Source organism: Erinaceus europaeus, chromosome 1 (assembly GCF_950295315.1).
Source record: "Erinaceus europaeus chromosome 1, mEriEur2.1, whole genome shotgun sequence".
Classification (NCBI taxonomy): Eukaryota; Metazoa; Chordata; class Mammalia; order Eulipotyphla; family Erinaceidae; genus Erinaceus; species Erinaceus europaeus.
In genome coordinates, this window is record NC_080162.1 from 62,297,842 (window position 1) to 62,313,009 (window position 15,168).

General features: G+C 37.3%; 1 protein-coding gene across 1 annotated transcript in view; it reads left to right on the plus strand.

Annotated features, from left to right (window-relative positions):
• Positions 1 to 14,865, plus strand: part of LOC132541366 (spermatogenesis-associated protein 31E1-like) — a 101,050-nt gene extending 86,185 nt beyond the window's left edge. Inside the window, exon 2 of the mRNA XM_060201694.1 lies at positions 11,045 to 14,865. Coding sequence (XP_060057677.1) covers positions 11,045 to 14,843 — 3,799 coding nt within the window. The 3' untranslated portion in view covers positions 14,844 to 14,865. The remainder of the gene's footprint in view (positions 1 to 11,044) is intronic.
• The last annotated feature ends 303 nt before the right edge of the window (positions 14,866 to 15,168 follow it).

Here is a 15,168-nt window from a genome sequence, read left to right on the forward strand (position 1 = left end):
ACAACGACCCTGGATCCACACTCCCAGAGAGATAGAGAATGGGATGGCTATCAGGGGAGGGGGTGGGATATGGAGATTGGGTTATGGGAATTGTGCGGAATTGTACCCCTCTTATTCTATGGCTTTGTTAATGTCTCCTTTCTTAAATTAAAAATATATATATTTGTTCCTTTAAAAAAAAAGACACCATAAAGTACCTAATGAAATAGATTCTACTTAGACATAGATGCCTTCCTCATCTACTTCCTATTAAAATTCCCTCAGTCACTCTAAAGCTAACCTTATCAAAGTAAGGACTACAATAGCTGACTAAGGACAAGAGACTGGCATACTTTAATGATGATTCCTTAGTCACTACCAGACCACCCCATCATCTGGGACTCTATCGGGGGAATCCTGGGATTCCCACACAGACATGATGGGCCTAGACCTCAAATAGATCACTTTCTCTATTGTTACTGGTCATCTCCATCAGGTACAACATAATGGACCCCTTTGTGGGCTCCCACAAGACCTTGTCCTCAATGAGTATCAACAATGGTAGAAAATGTTCCATCCTCAGAAGGGAGGTTGGATAACCCCACGATAAAGACAGACTCAACTATAATTTGAACACAGAATTTAGATGTCTAAAACTTATATGTTATAAATTAACAACACTGATTTTACCTTTCTTTTGTGAAGAGTGATCTTTGCATGCATTTTTTTCAGGGTCAACTTTTACAAGAATGCTAAGAGAAAACCAGCCCCTCGCAGTTTGTTAAAGAAAATTAAATTAACATGAACACAAGTGTGGTTAGTTTTCCTCATTCTATATATCTCACTCTGAAATAAATCTCCAAAAGGCAAAAATTCAGATATTGTGATTAAGTTTAGAATATTGTTATAAACAGAGGTGCTGGAACAAGAAGACATTAACAAATTTCTATTATCAGAAAGTACATACTTGTGAGGCTGGTTATGAGAAGGTAAAATGGTTGAGAAATATCTGCTTTTTAATTTTTTAAAATTTATTGGTAGGTAAATGGTTTACGGTATAGTCTTTAAGACATAGACACAACTTCTCATCTGTGTTATTGGTGTCTAGAAGATACAACAGTAATGAAAAACTGAAATGAGGACTAGTGAAATAGCTTATTTAGACGGTGTACTGTTTTACCATGCACACAATAAGTTCACCCTAGCTCCCATCAAACTGAAGGAAACTCTAATACTGTGCTCTGTTTTACTCTCTCTCTCTCTGTATAAAAATTTAAATAGAGTGTATGCCCTTAAATAAATAAATCCAGGCTGCTTATAATCAAAATAAAAAGGAAGTTGGAATTTCATATAAATTGCTGAAGATCTAAGCAGCACAATATATCAGACATTAGTAAAGCAAATGAAACAACTTGGGTTTGCTGGCTTTTTTTTTTCCTGTTTTCTCATTCAAATGCAGAATATCAATTTATCAATTTGGAGTAAAAGCATAGTTCTAGTAATTAGAATATGATCTCCCTACTGATAAATCAGATCTAAGAGGGAGGATGTAACATAAAGCATTCAGTTGAATCTACTTAGAACCAGAAAGCTTTTATGAGAGAAAAAAAAAGTCAACAATATACAAATGAAATGCTATTCAAATTTCTTTATATAAGTACAAGAAAGGTCATCCTAAGAAAAAATGTGTGTCAGAGTTGGAACCTCCATGAACTTGATTTTCAGACATCTTTATTTATCTGAATTAATGTATACCATTGCTCTGGTTTCTCATAAATAGTTCTAACTGAAAATTTACTACTCAGGATGCATTTAAGGAAAAATAGTTGTCTTCTCATAGAGAAAGTTAGCAAACCTTCCTACCTGAAGTGTTTCTCATGTGAAACATCTAAAAACCTAAACAATATACTGATAACTACTCCCAAAATATTTCAACCAGAGGCTGGGTGGTGTTGTACCTGGTTGAGTAGACATGTTACAATGTGCAAGCACCCAGATTCAACCCCCAGCCCCCACCTACAGAGGGAAACCTTTGCAAGTGGTAAAGGAGCATTGCAGGTATCTCCCTGTCTCTCTTCCTCTCTGTAATCCCTTCCCTCTTGATTTCTGGCTATTTCTATCCAGCAAATAAAGATAATTTAAAAAATCATTTCAACTGAATACCATCAACAATGTAGGATTAATCACCTACTATTATGTAAAAGATGATTTCAAAAGTTAATGGATTGTGACTTCAAGAACTTTCCTATTTTTCATGGTTCCTAAGAGTCCAGAATTTGTAATTGGTTCACTTGAATAGTTCTGATCTAGGATAGCTAATGAAATTGTAGCTTGATGGTGACTGAAATTAGTCTCATATTGAAGCCTTCTTCACTCACAGGTCTGACAGTAATACAGTGACTGAAACACTGGGCACTTAAAAAAGTTATAACTTCTTAGGCTCCAACCTCTCTCTCTCTCTTTAAATTTATTATTATTGCATAGAGCCAGAGATAAAGTGAGAGGGGAGGGAGAAAGAAAGTGGAGAGAGACACCTGCAGCACTGATTAAGCACTTGTGAATCTTTCCCTCTGCAGGTGGGGAACAGGGGCTTGAACCTGGGTCCTTGTGCACTACATTATGTGTGCTTAGCCAGGTGCGCTACCACCTGGCCCCTTAGGCTTCAATCTCTATGTGACTTTTCCATATATTTTCTCCCAAATGGCAACCTTAACATAGCTGAAGTTCGTTCTGTCTTCCTTTCTTTCTTTCTTTCCTTAAAGTTATTTATTTAATTTGAATAGAGACAGAAAAACTGAGAGGCAAGAGGAACATCAGGAGAGAGAAAGCAAGACACTGCAGGAGAGCTTCACTATAGACAAAAAAAAAAGAAAGAAAGAAAGAAAGAAAGAAAGAAAGAAAGAAAGAAAAGAAAAGAAAAAGAAAAAAAAGCAGTGGTTTGGGTAAAAACAGCAGTTTTATTAGGATCTGGAAGTCTTGGTAGCAGCTTGATATTCAAGTCTTAGGTCCTATAAATAATTACATTACTTTGAGACTAGATTAAAGAACACAAGTCTAACAGCAGACATACAGTATGAGTTAGTTTCTGTCACAAGTCTATTCTTCAGCCATCAGCTTCCAAGTACATGAATCCCAAAGAGACCAGATCTCAAGAGAGTGAATCCCAAGAGAGAGCTGCTTCTGCAAAACACAACTTAAATGCTTAGTTTTTCAGATCTTGCATTGTTAGGTTATCTGCTAATGCTAGAATGCCATCCGCTAATAATGTCCACATGGCCCTGCCTTCCTCTTAGTTTGCTGGTTTTAACAATCAACAGGATAATGGACCACACTATTCCCAACACTGCATGAGTTTATCAAAGCTTCTAATGTCAGATCAGGGGCATTAGGTACATGTGTTGAGGAAGAACTAAAGAGTAGTAGTATCACCAATTATAATCTAGCTATAGAAGTTACATAAAGGGGAGTCGGGTGGTTGCGCAGCAGGTTAAGCACAGGTGGCGCAAAGCGCAAGGACCGGAGTAAGGATCCCGGTTTGAGCCCCCAGCTCCCCACCTGCAGGGAAGTCGCTTCACAGACGATGAAGCAGGTTTGCAGGTGTCTATCTTTATCTTCCCTTCCTCTCTTTATTTCTCTCTGTCCTATCCAACAACAATGACATCAATAACCACAACAATGTTAAACAAGGGCAACAAAAGGGAAAATTAATTAATTAACTAATTTAAAAAAGAAGTTACATAAAGTTATTTCTCTATATAGTTAAATGCATATCTAGGTTCAGTGGAATAGAACACAGACAAAATGTCTCAAGAGAAGAGCATCATCACAGGATAAGAAGAGCAAGTACTTGCATTGATGCAACTGTTTTTGGAAAATGTAATTGGATACAACTATTCTTTGGAGAGACCCAAGAGCTCTTCAAATTGCCCTATCTGATTAAACAGTATAGTGAATGTAAATACAGTCAAATAAAATTTTATAAAAAAACCATAAAAAGAATATGAATATAAGACATATCAAAGTCAATATCCAGAATTACCTCTTGGCAGACTTGGACTGCTGAATTGAAAATAAAACGAAGCATATAAAGGACCATGTTTTAAAATTTATGAATTTAAAAATAATTCCATGAATAAACAATAGAGAATTCCTAGCCTGGCAGGAGTTCATATGAAAAAGAGCTGGAAATTATAATTTATCATAAATATGATAGATGTATATATACCAAGTGATTTCTTAAACAAATGAGAGGCTGACTCCCATTCAGTTTGTATTTATATGTAGTTTATATTATTAGAAGTAAAATACCAAAATCCCTGCATTCATTTAACAATTTCTTCACTCAGTAAATGTTAATTGGTTTCAGACTGTATGTTAAGTACTGTCATGGGTGCTGGCAAAATAACAGTGAACAAAATACACACACACTCCTACTGTCTTTAAAATCTCAACAACTTGAATGAGTTGAGAAGGAAAATTAGGAAGTATTACTTGTAGTATGACTTTTTTTTCCCTTATTTTTACTGGATTGGACAGGGGGAAATTGAGAGAGTTGGGTAACATAGAGAAGGGGAGAGAAAGATAGATACCTGTAGACTTGCTTCACTGCTTATAAAGCAACACCCCTACAAGTGGGGAAGCGGGGGGCTCAAACCAGGTATGAGATGTTTAACACATAGATAGATAGTGGGGGGAAACAATACGAAGAGAAGAAAGCAAGGAAGTATTTAAATAGATGTTGAAAATGAGAGAGTCGTGATTTTAAATAAAGTAGATAGGAAGTCACTGATATAATGAAAGTATGCAAACCATACATATCTCAGGAAAAAAAAATTTAGAGAAGGTATCTATCTGGAGCAAAGACCCCAAGGAAGGATTTTCTAGCAGTAAGAAGTTCAGTGTGACTACAACAAAATAATTAAGTCAGGGTTGTAAGAATTTCAAGGAGATAGGGGATGATGAGCTTGTTTTCTAAGACCAAAGAGCCACTTCTGAAGTGTTAGGACACACTCTGTAGAAAGATGTTGTCAAAAGTCTGACATAGAAGAGTTACATTATCTGACTTGGGATTAAATGACAGCAGAAGAGTGGCTGTGGTGTTGAAAAGATGTAGGGAGACTAGTTAGATATTTTCAGTACTTTAGGCAAAATATGATGTAACTTAAACACAGATAGCAACCGTGAAAGAGACAACAGATTATCAAACTAACTATTTTGAAGGAAGAACAATAAAATTTTCCTTTTTATCAGACAAGGTTTTTAAGGCAGAGGAGTCAAAACTAATAGCCAAATTTTTACCTAACCATTTGGTGAGATTAAAAAAAAAGAAAGAAAGAAAGAAAGAAAAGAAAAAAAAATAGTATAGTCATGGGCTCTTTGGAATATAACTAAAATAGGACTACTAACTATCAACAAAATGTAGACCCCCAACTCTTCATCTGAATTATTCCAGCCTTTAGGTTCATGATTAGTCAACAATTAGTTCTGATTTATATGTTAACTCTTTTTTCAGCCACCAGGTTCCAGATGCTAACATGATGCCCACCGGATTTCCCTGAGCAGACGACCCCACCAATGTGTCCTGGAGCCCCACTTCTCCAGAACGCCACCCCCACTAGGGAAACAGAGAGACAGGCTGGGAGTATAGATCTACCTGCCAACACCCATGTTCAGTGGAGAAACAATTACAGAAACCAGACCTTCCACCTTTTGTACCCTATAATGACCCTGGGTCCATACTCAAAGAGGGATAAAGAATAGGAAATCTATCAGGGAAAGGCATGGGATATGGAGTTCTGGTGGTGGGAATTATGTGGGAATTACTCCTCTTATCCAGTGGTTTTTTTCAATGTTTCCTTTTTATAAATAAAAATTATATATATATATTACGAATAAGCTTTATGTCAGATAATGAACACTCAGTTTTAGATATATTTGCTTATAAATATCTATGATACAACTGACTGAGTTTATTAGTCAAGCAAGTAGATGAAAGAGTCTGTGACTATGCAGAGAAATGCAAGCTGATATGAAGTTGGCTGACATCAATAAACATATATTTAAACTTATAATTTTGGTTCCAAAAGAGTGAGTACAAAACCTTCCAAGAACTAAACCTCTGTGTATCCCAAAATTTAAAGACTGAGATACCAGGACAGTAAAGTCAAAAAGTAGTTATGGAATTAGGGGAAATCAATAAGGTATAGGAACTACTGCAGATAATGTACTTGAATGTGTGAGAGGGAAAGTTAGAAAGTACTACTAGTAGAGTAAGATGTTTAACATATAGATAATGGGGGTGGGAGGAGGTAGTGGTGCACCTGGTTGAATGCACATGTAACAATGTGCAAGATCCTGGGTTTGAGCCCCTGTTCCTCACCTGCAGAGGAAAAGATTTGTAAGTGGTGAAGCAGGGATGCCAGGGATGCAGGTGTCTATCAGTCTTTCACCACCTTTATCATCCTCTTCCATCTCAATTTCAGGCTGTCTCAATCCAATAAATAAATAGGATATATATATGTATATATATACATTTATTATCAGTGACACTATCTGAAATATAAAAATTAAAAATGAATGAAGGAATATGGCAAGACAAATCAAGGAACACTTATCACTAAGAGCTTATACTAGAGAGCCTGCCACTGATTTGGGAGTATATATATTCAGTGAACTGGGGAATCTGTTGGTAATTCCAAGAAGGAAAGGACCTTACGTAAAACAGCATAATAGCATGAGTGAAATTGAGGGGTACTATCTATAATGAATTAGGAGGATGATTTGGAAATAGAAATGAAGATCACACCTGAATATCTACCCATTTTTTACTCATTTACTCATTTTGTAGAAACACAATTTTAGTACATTCATTCAAAAATGTTGTTCCTTTTAGTATTTTGTAAAAGTATTGGTTCTCGATTATCAGAGAAATATTTTTCAATGAATTTTCCCCCATAAGTGGATAATTTGAACTAATCTAGTGTATCATGGAAGGCATTTAACTGCCCAATCAAGCAGATTTTTCTAAAAGAGAGACTGGCAGAGCTTGCTATTGATAATCTAAGAATGACAGGAGATCTTTATCAGAAGCTTTATCCTTCCTGAGATAAGCACAAGTTACTTAATTTCAATGAGCTTCAACATGTTCATCTGTAAAAGAGAAATGGTATTATTTTTATCTGTCCTATAGAGTTTAAACTCAACAGGCTTGATCCATAAAAAGGATCTCCGAAAACATAAGAATCCCCATATAAAAAGTTAGAAGGTGCTATGGAAAAATGCCGTCTGGGAGATGTAATGTCATAATCACTTAGGGAAACATATTTTTAAATTAAGTTATATTAAAATAAATATATTTTCTGATCCCTAGACCCCACTTCCACAGAGGTTGTTTTTCATTTCATACAGATATAGACTAAAAATCTGTTTTAAGCAGTTTGACTGATTCTAATATACAGATTTATATGAAAACCATTAAATTTATTTGAAAATGAATAACAAATTATAATCTCCAGATATGTGGCACACTCTGAGAAAGGTTTAGACTTGAAATGAGAGTATAATTTTAGATATCAGTCAGCCTTTGGGTAAGCAGTTGAACAAAAGATGTTAGTCATAATCTATTCTATTTGTAAATTTAATGCAGCAGGGAAGGTTATAGCTATTTACAATTTGCTTTAGTGTGTGTGTGTGTGTGTGTGTGTGTGTGTGTGTGTCTTTAGATTGAATATATCCTTTAGTCAATAAGACATAAATGATAGAGAATTTAATTATATGTTTTTATGCAAATATACAACCAACCTGGTCATCATCCAGATCAAGATATAATTTCTAATGCCTCACTAGGTTCCCTCTGTTTCTTCATTAGTGTGTTGTCTCACAATCAGAAGTAGCTAGCTACTCTTCTGCATTCTGTCACTATGTATGAGTTTCACCTAATGTTAAACTTCATATGAATGGAAACTTGTAGTACTAGCACATTCCTGGTTTCTTTCAATCAGCAAAAGAGCTGTGAGATCGATTCATGTTGGTGCATATGCCATAGCATATATATTTTTATTATCTTTATTTTTTATTGGATAGACATAGCAAGAAATTGAGAGGGAAGGTGGAGAGAGAGAGATAGAGAGAGAGAGAGAGACCTGCAAAGGATTAATGGGATACAGATTGGAAGAGAAGAAGTCAAACTCTCCTTATTTGCAGATGACATGATAGTATACATGGAAAAACCTAAGGAATCCAGCAAGAAGCTTTTGGAAATCATCAGGCAATACAGTAAGGTGTCAGGCTATAAAATTAACATTCAAAAGTCAGTGGCATTCCTCTATGCAAACACTAAGATAGAAGAAATTGAAATCCAGAAATCAATTCCTTTTACTATAGCAACAAAAACAATAAAATATCTAGGAGTAAACATAACCAAAGAAGTGAAAGACTTGTATACTGAAAATTATGAGTCACTACTCAAAGAAATTGAAAAAGACACAAAGAAGTGGAAAGATATTCCATGTACATGGGTTGGAAGAATTAACATCATCAAAATGAATATATTACCCAGAGCCATCTATAAATTTAATGCTATCCCATCAAGATCCCAAGCACATTTTTTAGGAGAATAGAACAAATGCTACAAATGTTTATCTGGAACCAGAAAAGACCTAGAATTGCCAAAACAATCTTGAAAAAAAAGAACAGAACCGGAGGCATCACACTCCCAGATCTCAAACTCTATTGTAGGGCCATTGTCATCAAAACTGCTTGGTACTAGAACACGAATAGACACACTGACCAGTGGAATAGAATTGAGAGCCCAGAAATGAGGCCCCGCACCTATGGACATCTAATCTTTGACAAAGCGGCCCAGACTATTACATGGGGAAAGCAGAGTCTCTTCAACAAATGGTGTTGGAAACAATGGGTTGAAACATGCAGAAGAATGAAACTGAATCACTGTATTTCACCAAATACAAAAGTAAATTCCAAGTGGATCAAGGACTTGGATGTTAGACCACAAACTATCAAATACTTAGAGGAAAATATTGGCAGAACTCTTTTCTGCATAAATTTTAAAGACATTTTCAAGGAAACAAATCCAATTACAAAGAAGACTAAGGCAAGTATAAACCTATGGGACTACATCAAATTAAAAAGCTTCTTCACAGCAAAACAAACCACTACCCAAACCAAGAGACCCCTCACAGAATGGGAGAAGATCTTTACATGTCATACATCAGATAAGAGTTTAATAACCAACATATATAAAGAGCTTGCCAGACTCAACAACAAGACAACAAATAACCCCATCCAAAAATGGGGGGAGGATTTGGACAGAATATTCACCACAGAAGAGATCCAAAAGGCCGAGAAACACATGAAAAAATGCTCCAAGTCTCTGATTGCCAGAGAAATGCAAATCAAGACAACAATGAGATATCACTTCACTCCTGTGAGAATGTCATACATCAGAAAAGGTAACAGCAGAAAATGCTGGAGAGGGTGTGGGGTCAAAGGAACCCTCCTGCACCCTAAATGCTGGTAGGAATGTAAATTGGTCCAACCTCTGTGGAGAAATGGACCTACCTTATGACCCTGCAATTCCCCTCCTGGGGATATATCCTAAGGAACCCAACACATCCATCCAAAAAGATCTGTGTACACATATGTTCTTGGCAGCACAATTTGTAATAGCCAAAACCTGGAAGCAACCCAGGTTTCCAACAACAGATGAGTAGCTGAGTAAGTTGTGGTATATATATACAATGGAATACTACTCAGCTGTAAAAAAATGGTGACTTCACCGTTTTCAGCCGATCTTGGATGGACCTTGAAAAAATCATGTTGAGTGTAATAAGTCAAAAACAGAAGGATGAATATGGGATGATCTCACTCTCAGGCAGAAGTTGAAAAACAAGATCAGAAAAGAAAACAAGTAGAAGCTGAAATGGAATTGGCATATTGCACCAAAGTAAAAGACTCTGGGGTGGGTGGGTGGGGAGAATACAGGTTCATGAAAGGATGATAAATGACATAGTGGGGGTTGTATTGTTAAATGAAAAACTGCGAATGTTATGCATGTACAAACTATTTACTGTTGAATGTAAAACATTAATTCCCCAATAAAGAAATAAATTTTTAAAAAATGAAGTAACTACGTTAAATACTTTCCATAAACTTTTTCAATATATATGCTATTCAAATTTTTGGCTTCATGATCTAATTTAAATATAGCTTTTTTATTTCCTACAATGATACAATTATGTCAAGTATAAGTAAAAAAAAAAAAGTCAAAACATAAGAGAAAAGTGTTTTTCAAGGACCAGAAGGTAGGAGAATAATAGAGAAATTGATTCAGCAAAAGGGAAGCCATTTTCAACTAGAAGATAAGTTCTGAGGATCCAATGTGAACCATGAAGGTTATGGGTGATAATGCTATATTGTGCAATTAGAATTTTCTGAGAGTAGAAGCTAAATTTTCTCACCAAAAAGGAGACAGAAATATATGAAGTAATAAATGTGATAAATAGTTAGATGGGATGGTAGACAGTCTCACAATGTAGATGTAGATCAAATTGGCCATGATGGACACTTTATACATCTCAACAAATTTATTTTAAAATAGGCCCCAATGAAATCATGTTTTTTAAAAGGAAGGAAAAGGGGAAATAAGACTCAGGAAGATAGAGGCTGCCTATCTTTTTTGCCCCTCCCCCACCCTCTGCTGCCCATGTAACATTGCCACCTCTGTGATATTGTTAAGGGTTTAAACCCTCAACTCTATAGGGTTGAGGAGATAATATAATGGTTATACAAACAGAATCTTATGCCTGAGGCTCTGATGTCCCAGGTTCAGTCCCCCACACCACCATAAACCAGAGCTGACTCTTAACAAAATAAGTCCCTTTTTATACTCTTTTTCTTAACAAACAAAAGTTGCTTCATTACTTTTTGGCCTTTCCCACACCCTCAGGTATCCATTATGACATGGCCATTTTCAGTAATTTAGCTCATGGTTTAAAACCTGCCTGCCTCTCTTTTTGGCCCCTCCCCCACACTCATTGTGACATAGCCACTTCTGTGATGTGGTTGAGGGTTTAAATGCCCAAGCCAACTCCCTGAGAGCTCAGTTGTGTGACAGCCACTTTGCTAATCAGGAAATGGAGAATTACCTCTTGTCTCTGAAAAGCAGCACAGCGTTTCCTTGGCTGAGCTCCAGTTCCAGTTCATGGGATGCAGATATAATCTTACCCTTCTTGTTTGGATTAGTGCTCTTTTTCCTATACCTCCTTTTCCTTAAAAACCACTCACCGAATCCACCACCTGAGAAAAATAAAAACATCAAAAAGTGTCAAAAGAAGCTAAAATCTAGGAAAAAGACCCAGAAGAAAGGTTTAAGGACTTGTAGAGATTCCCTGCATGACTCAGAAGATATTAAAGACTTGCCTTTATTTATACAAGGTCAACCAAAGAAGCTTCCTAAAGTGGAGAAATTATTTGAACTCTTAAAATTACACCAAGATGCCAAGGTAGTGCCTGCCAGAGCTTATCAACCCCATAGTAGACTACATGTGGAAGTTACTCCTGCTTCAAACCCAAAACTATCTCTTGAACTTCTGACTGAGCAACCACAACAACCCCTGGCCTCAACCAAGTCAAAAGTACCTCAAAAAGGTCAATCCTATTCAGAAAGAATTACCCCAAGCTCTCTTTTAAAGAGCCTACCTCCAGGTAATTCCTGTGTGACCTCTTTGGTTCCATGCAGTTCAGGTCTCAGTGGCTCAAAGTTACCACTTTTATTCATTGCTAGCAACTTGTTTTCCCCCACCTCATTGCAACAGACCAAGTCCCAGCAAAAGCCTCTACCCCACCACCAACTAGAGGCCTCCTTCTCAGATGACTCCACTAATAGATGGGTAGAGACTACTAGCCCATCCTTTCTCAACCCAGAGGTAAAAAATCTGCTGGAGATACTAATTTGTAAGAAAGTAGCCCTGAAAACTTGGAAGGATAAAGAAAAAGAGGGCTCATTTCCAGCGCAGATGACTATAGACCACCATAGACATTCTGTGAGGGATATGTTGAAATCAGTAGGTATTGAGAAGTGCACTACAATCCCCATGATCTGTTGGGATATACACAGAGCAGAAAAGGAGACCAATTCTCAGTCATCCTTTTATCCAACAGTCCTGGGTGACCATTTCCAACAAAAATATAGTCAGTTTTTCTGGGGTCTCCCCACTCTACACAGTGAGTCCATTGTGACTACTGCCTTGGTCCCGAGGAGCATATCTCAACTGCAGGCTTCTTCTGTTCCGTTCAATGGAATCTTACATGCATATCCAGTAGAATGTCAACCTGTAACACCACCAGTTTCCAGAGCCCTGACCTTTCCTTACTCTGAGGATGAATTACAGTCTTTGTCTGGAAACTTTCCCCTGCCCAAGCCCGCACCTCTAACTCCAGTCCAGACTGAGGTGCTTCTCACACCCTCTCAAATAATCCACCCATCTACTACTACACCTGAGGATAGTTGCTCTGAATTATTTAGTCTTACAGTCCATACCAGGACACAATCCCTTGATGTAAGTGAACATTTGGAGTTATCTTTATCCCAGATACATCTAGAAAAGGAAGAGTCTTTACCCTCTATGGACCAAAATCCCTGTCAAGCCCCTCCTAATCTCACCCAGAACAGCCATGGGTTTGAGTCACTCCTTCAGGAGGACTTCACCAACCATAGTGTCCCAATATATTTCCCAAAGGGACCTATAAGATATCAAGCTCAGGAAGGTCTTCCCCACAAGATGCCACTTCAAAGTGAATACCCAAGAGTATGCCAATCAATTCAGGCACTACACAGAACTCCACGCTCTTCACGGGCCTCTGCATATTTACACCAATACATCCTGGATGCACAAAAAGTAGCATTCAGGTGTCCTAAGAGGTCCCAAATGAAGGGTGGTATTATATTATTAATAAGGAAACTTTTCAAGAAAGGCACAGAGCAATATTTGAGCAGAACCTCCCCAAACATATTCAGGGGCTTAGCCAAATTCCCTCTAAAGGTTTGGGGGATGAATTCTAAAGACTTAAAAAATTACCTGATGAACACTGTAAACAGTCAATCAAAAAATTGCTTATCTAGAGACCCACTCCCAAAACACCTAGAAAATATCTTCAACATCCATTTGGATAAAAAATCAGAGCAAATTAGAAAAGGCTTCATTCCTTTAAGTGTACGTAGATCCTGGCTCATAGTCAATCATGATTTTTGCAATATGGAACCCAGAAATCCAGTATACAAAGATAAGGAAATTAACAGCCATACTTTCCACAAGAGCTCCTCTATAAGTGCAGAAACTAAACAGGAGTTGGAAACCCACCTAATCAGGCTTCGGGTGAAGCAGCAATGGGGCTTACACCTCCACTCCTTCAAGTCTACAAATTACAAATTATGTGAGATTCAACATTCATCCCTACCACAATGTAGAGACCCTCCCACATATCGCTACACTGTCACCAGTGAATCTAGATTCCCCTCAAAAGTTATATCTGCTGAACACTTGGGAAAGTCTCCTCAGGGTCATTTGGGAGAAAAGTGTATCACAAAAATGTTAGCTTTCAACACCAACCTAGTGAGTGAGTTCCCTGTGACCTCACTTGGGGGAAAAGGAACCAGAAAGACTTCAGAAAGGAAACCAATAGCTGATGACCAAAGGCCTTCAAATATCCTCATGTCTAACCAAAAGCTAAAACCATCTTCTCAGATCTTCCCATCTCCGAGGGTCAAAGAATCTATGAGAACTGAAGAGGACCCCGTCTGGAAAGCTATCTTGGGTCCCAGTATCTCCCAGACTTTGAATATGGATCTGGTGGCTTCAGAGACTCTAGAACCCAATAGCATCTCTCTACCATTTAAAAGGTCTATTGTTAATTTAAGTGAGTCATACTTTAACAGAACAGTGGCTAATGAGAACTTTGAGACTAAAGGGAGTATAGTTTTCAAGAAAGATTTTCAAGACAATAGCAAGCATGCATTCTCTGAAAATTCCCCTATCCTTTGGGACTACACTACTGCTTTGATTTTGCAAGACAGTGATATTAATGTGCTTATGCAAGACAGTCATACAAATGTTTGTCTGGCAGCAAATAGTTTAGACCCTGAGGAGCCATCGTCTAATTCTGATAAACAAATTAGGGAGGATAAACTAGCAAAGAAGAATAAAGAAGATGCTCGATACTGGGCTTTCCTAGCCAGGAATTTAAACAGCCCTGACCAGGTCAGAGGAGCAAGAAATGCTTTTAGGAGCTTTCTGCTCCAGCCAAAAAAAGGACCCACATGTCCTGAAATCCATCGAAAGAAAACGATGATACACTTTCTGGACTACTTTAACCTGAATAAAAAAGTAAATGGAATGGAAAAGTCATTTCCAAAAGACAAATCTTCACTGAGTCCTAGTGGACTGGCTACACATAGTCTAGCTGCTGAAGCAAAGGCAACTGCAACCATGGTAGCTCGCATACTTGCTGAGAAACTGGGGCTAAAGAGTGAGATGACCTCTGCTCAAGTAAGTGCCTACCATCCTTGCAGCTCTCCTATCAACAGCAGCTGGACCACAAGCAGGGTTATGCCATTCAGGAAGTCAGGGACCCAGAGGGGAACCAGAGCCTGCCAGCAAGGACAGAGGGTGGCAGGGTCCTCTGATCATATTGATTACTCAACATCCTGCTTTAGAAAATGCACCTCATGTGATCGACACAAATATGCTTCTTCCACCTTCCTTTATGAAAATCTTAATCAAGAGAAGATCCATTATATACAGAAAAAGTCTGATTTTTCTCACATTGATACATCTGTTATTTGTTAATAGGATTTTTTTAACCACTAAAATATTGGCTGTCAAAAATAAATGCATTGTTATCATAAAAAAGGTGTGATATGCTATAGATAAGTAATATTATAGATACCATTAGATACGATGTGTACATGTAAAATATCAGAAAATATTAATTTAATATCAATCATATTACTAAGAATTAATATTGATAATATTAATGAGCCAAACCATTAAATTTCCCTATTTCATATCTATGCAATTACTTTTCCCCAAGAACTTAAAATCTATACGCAGTCTTCATGAAATCAGACCATGTAAAGAATATAAAGGAGAGATTAGATAGTACTACACAAAA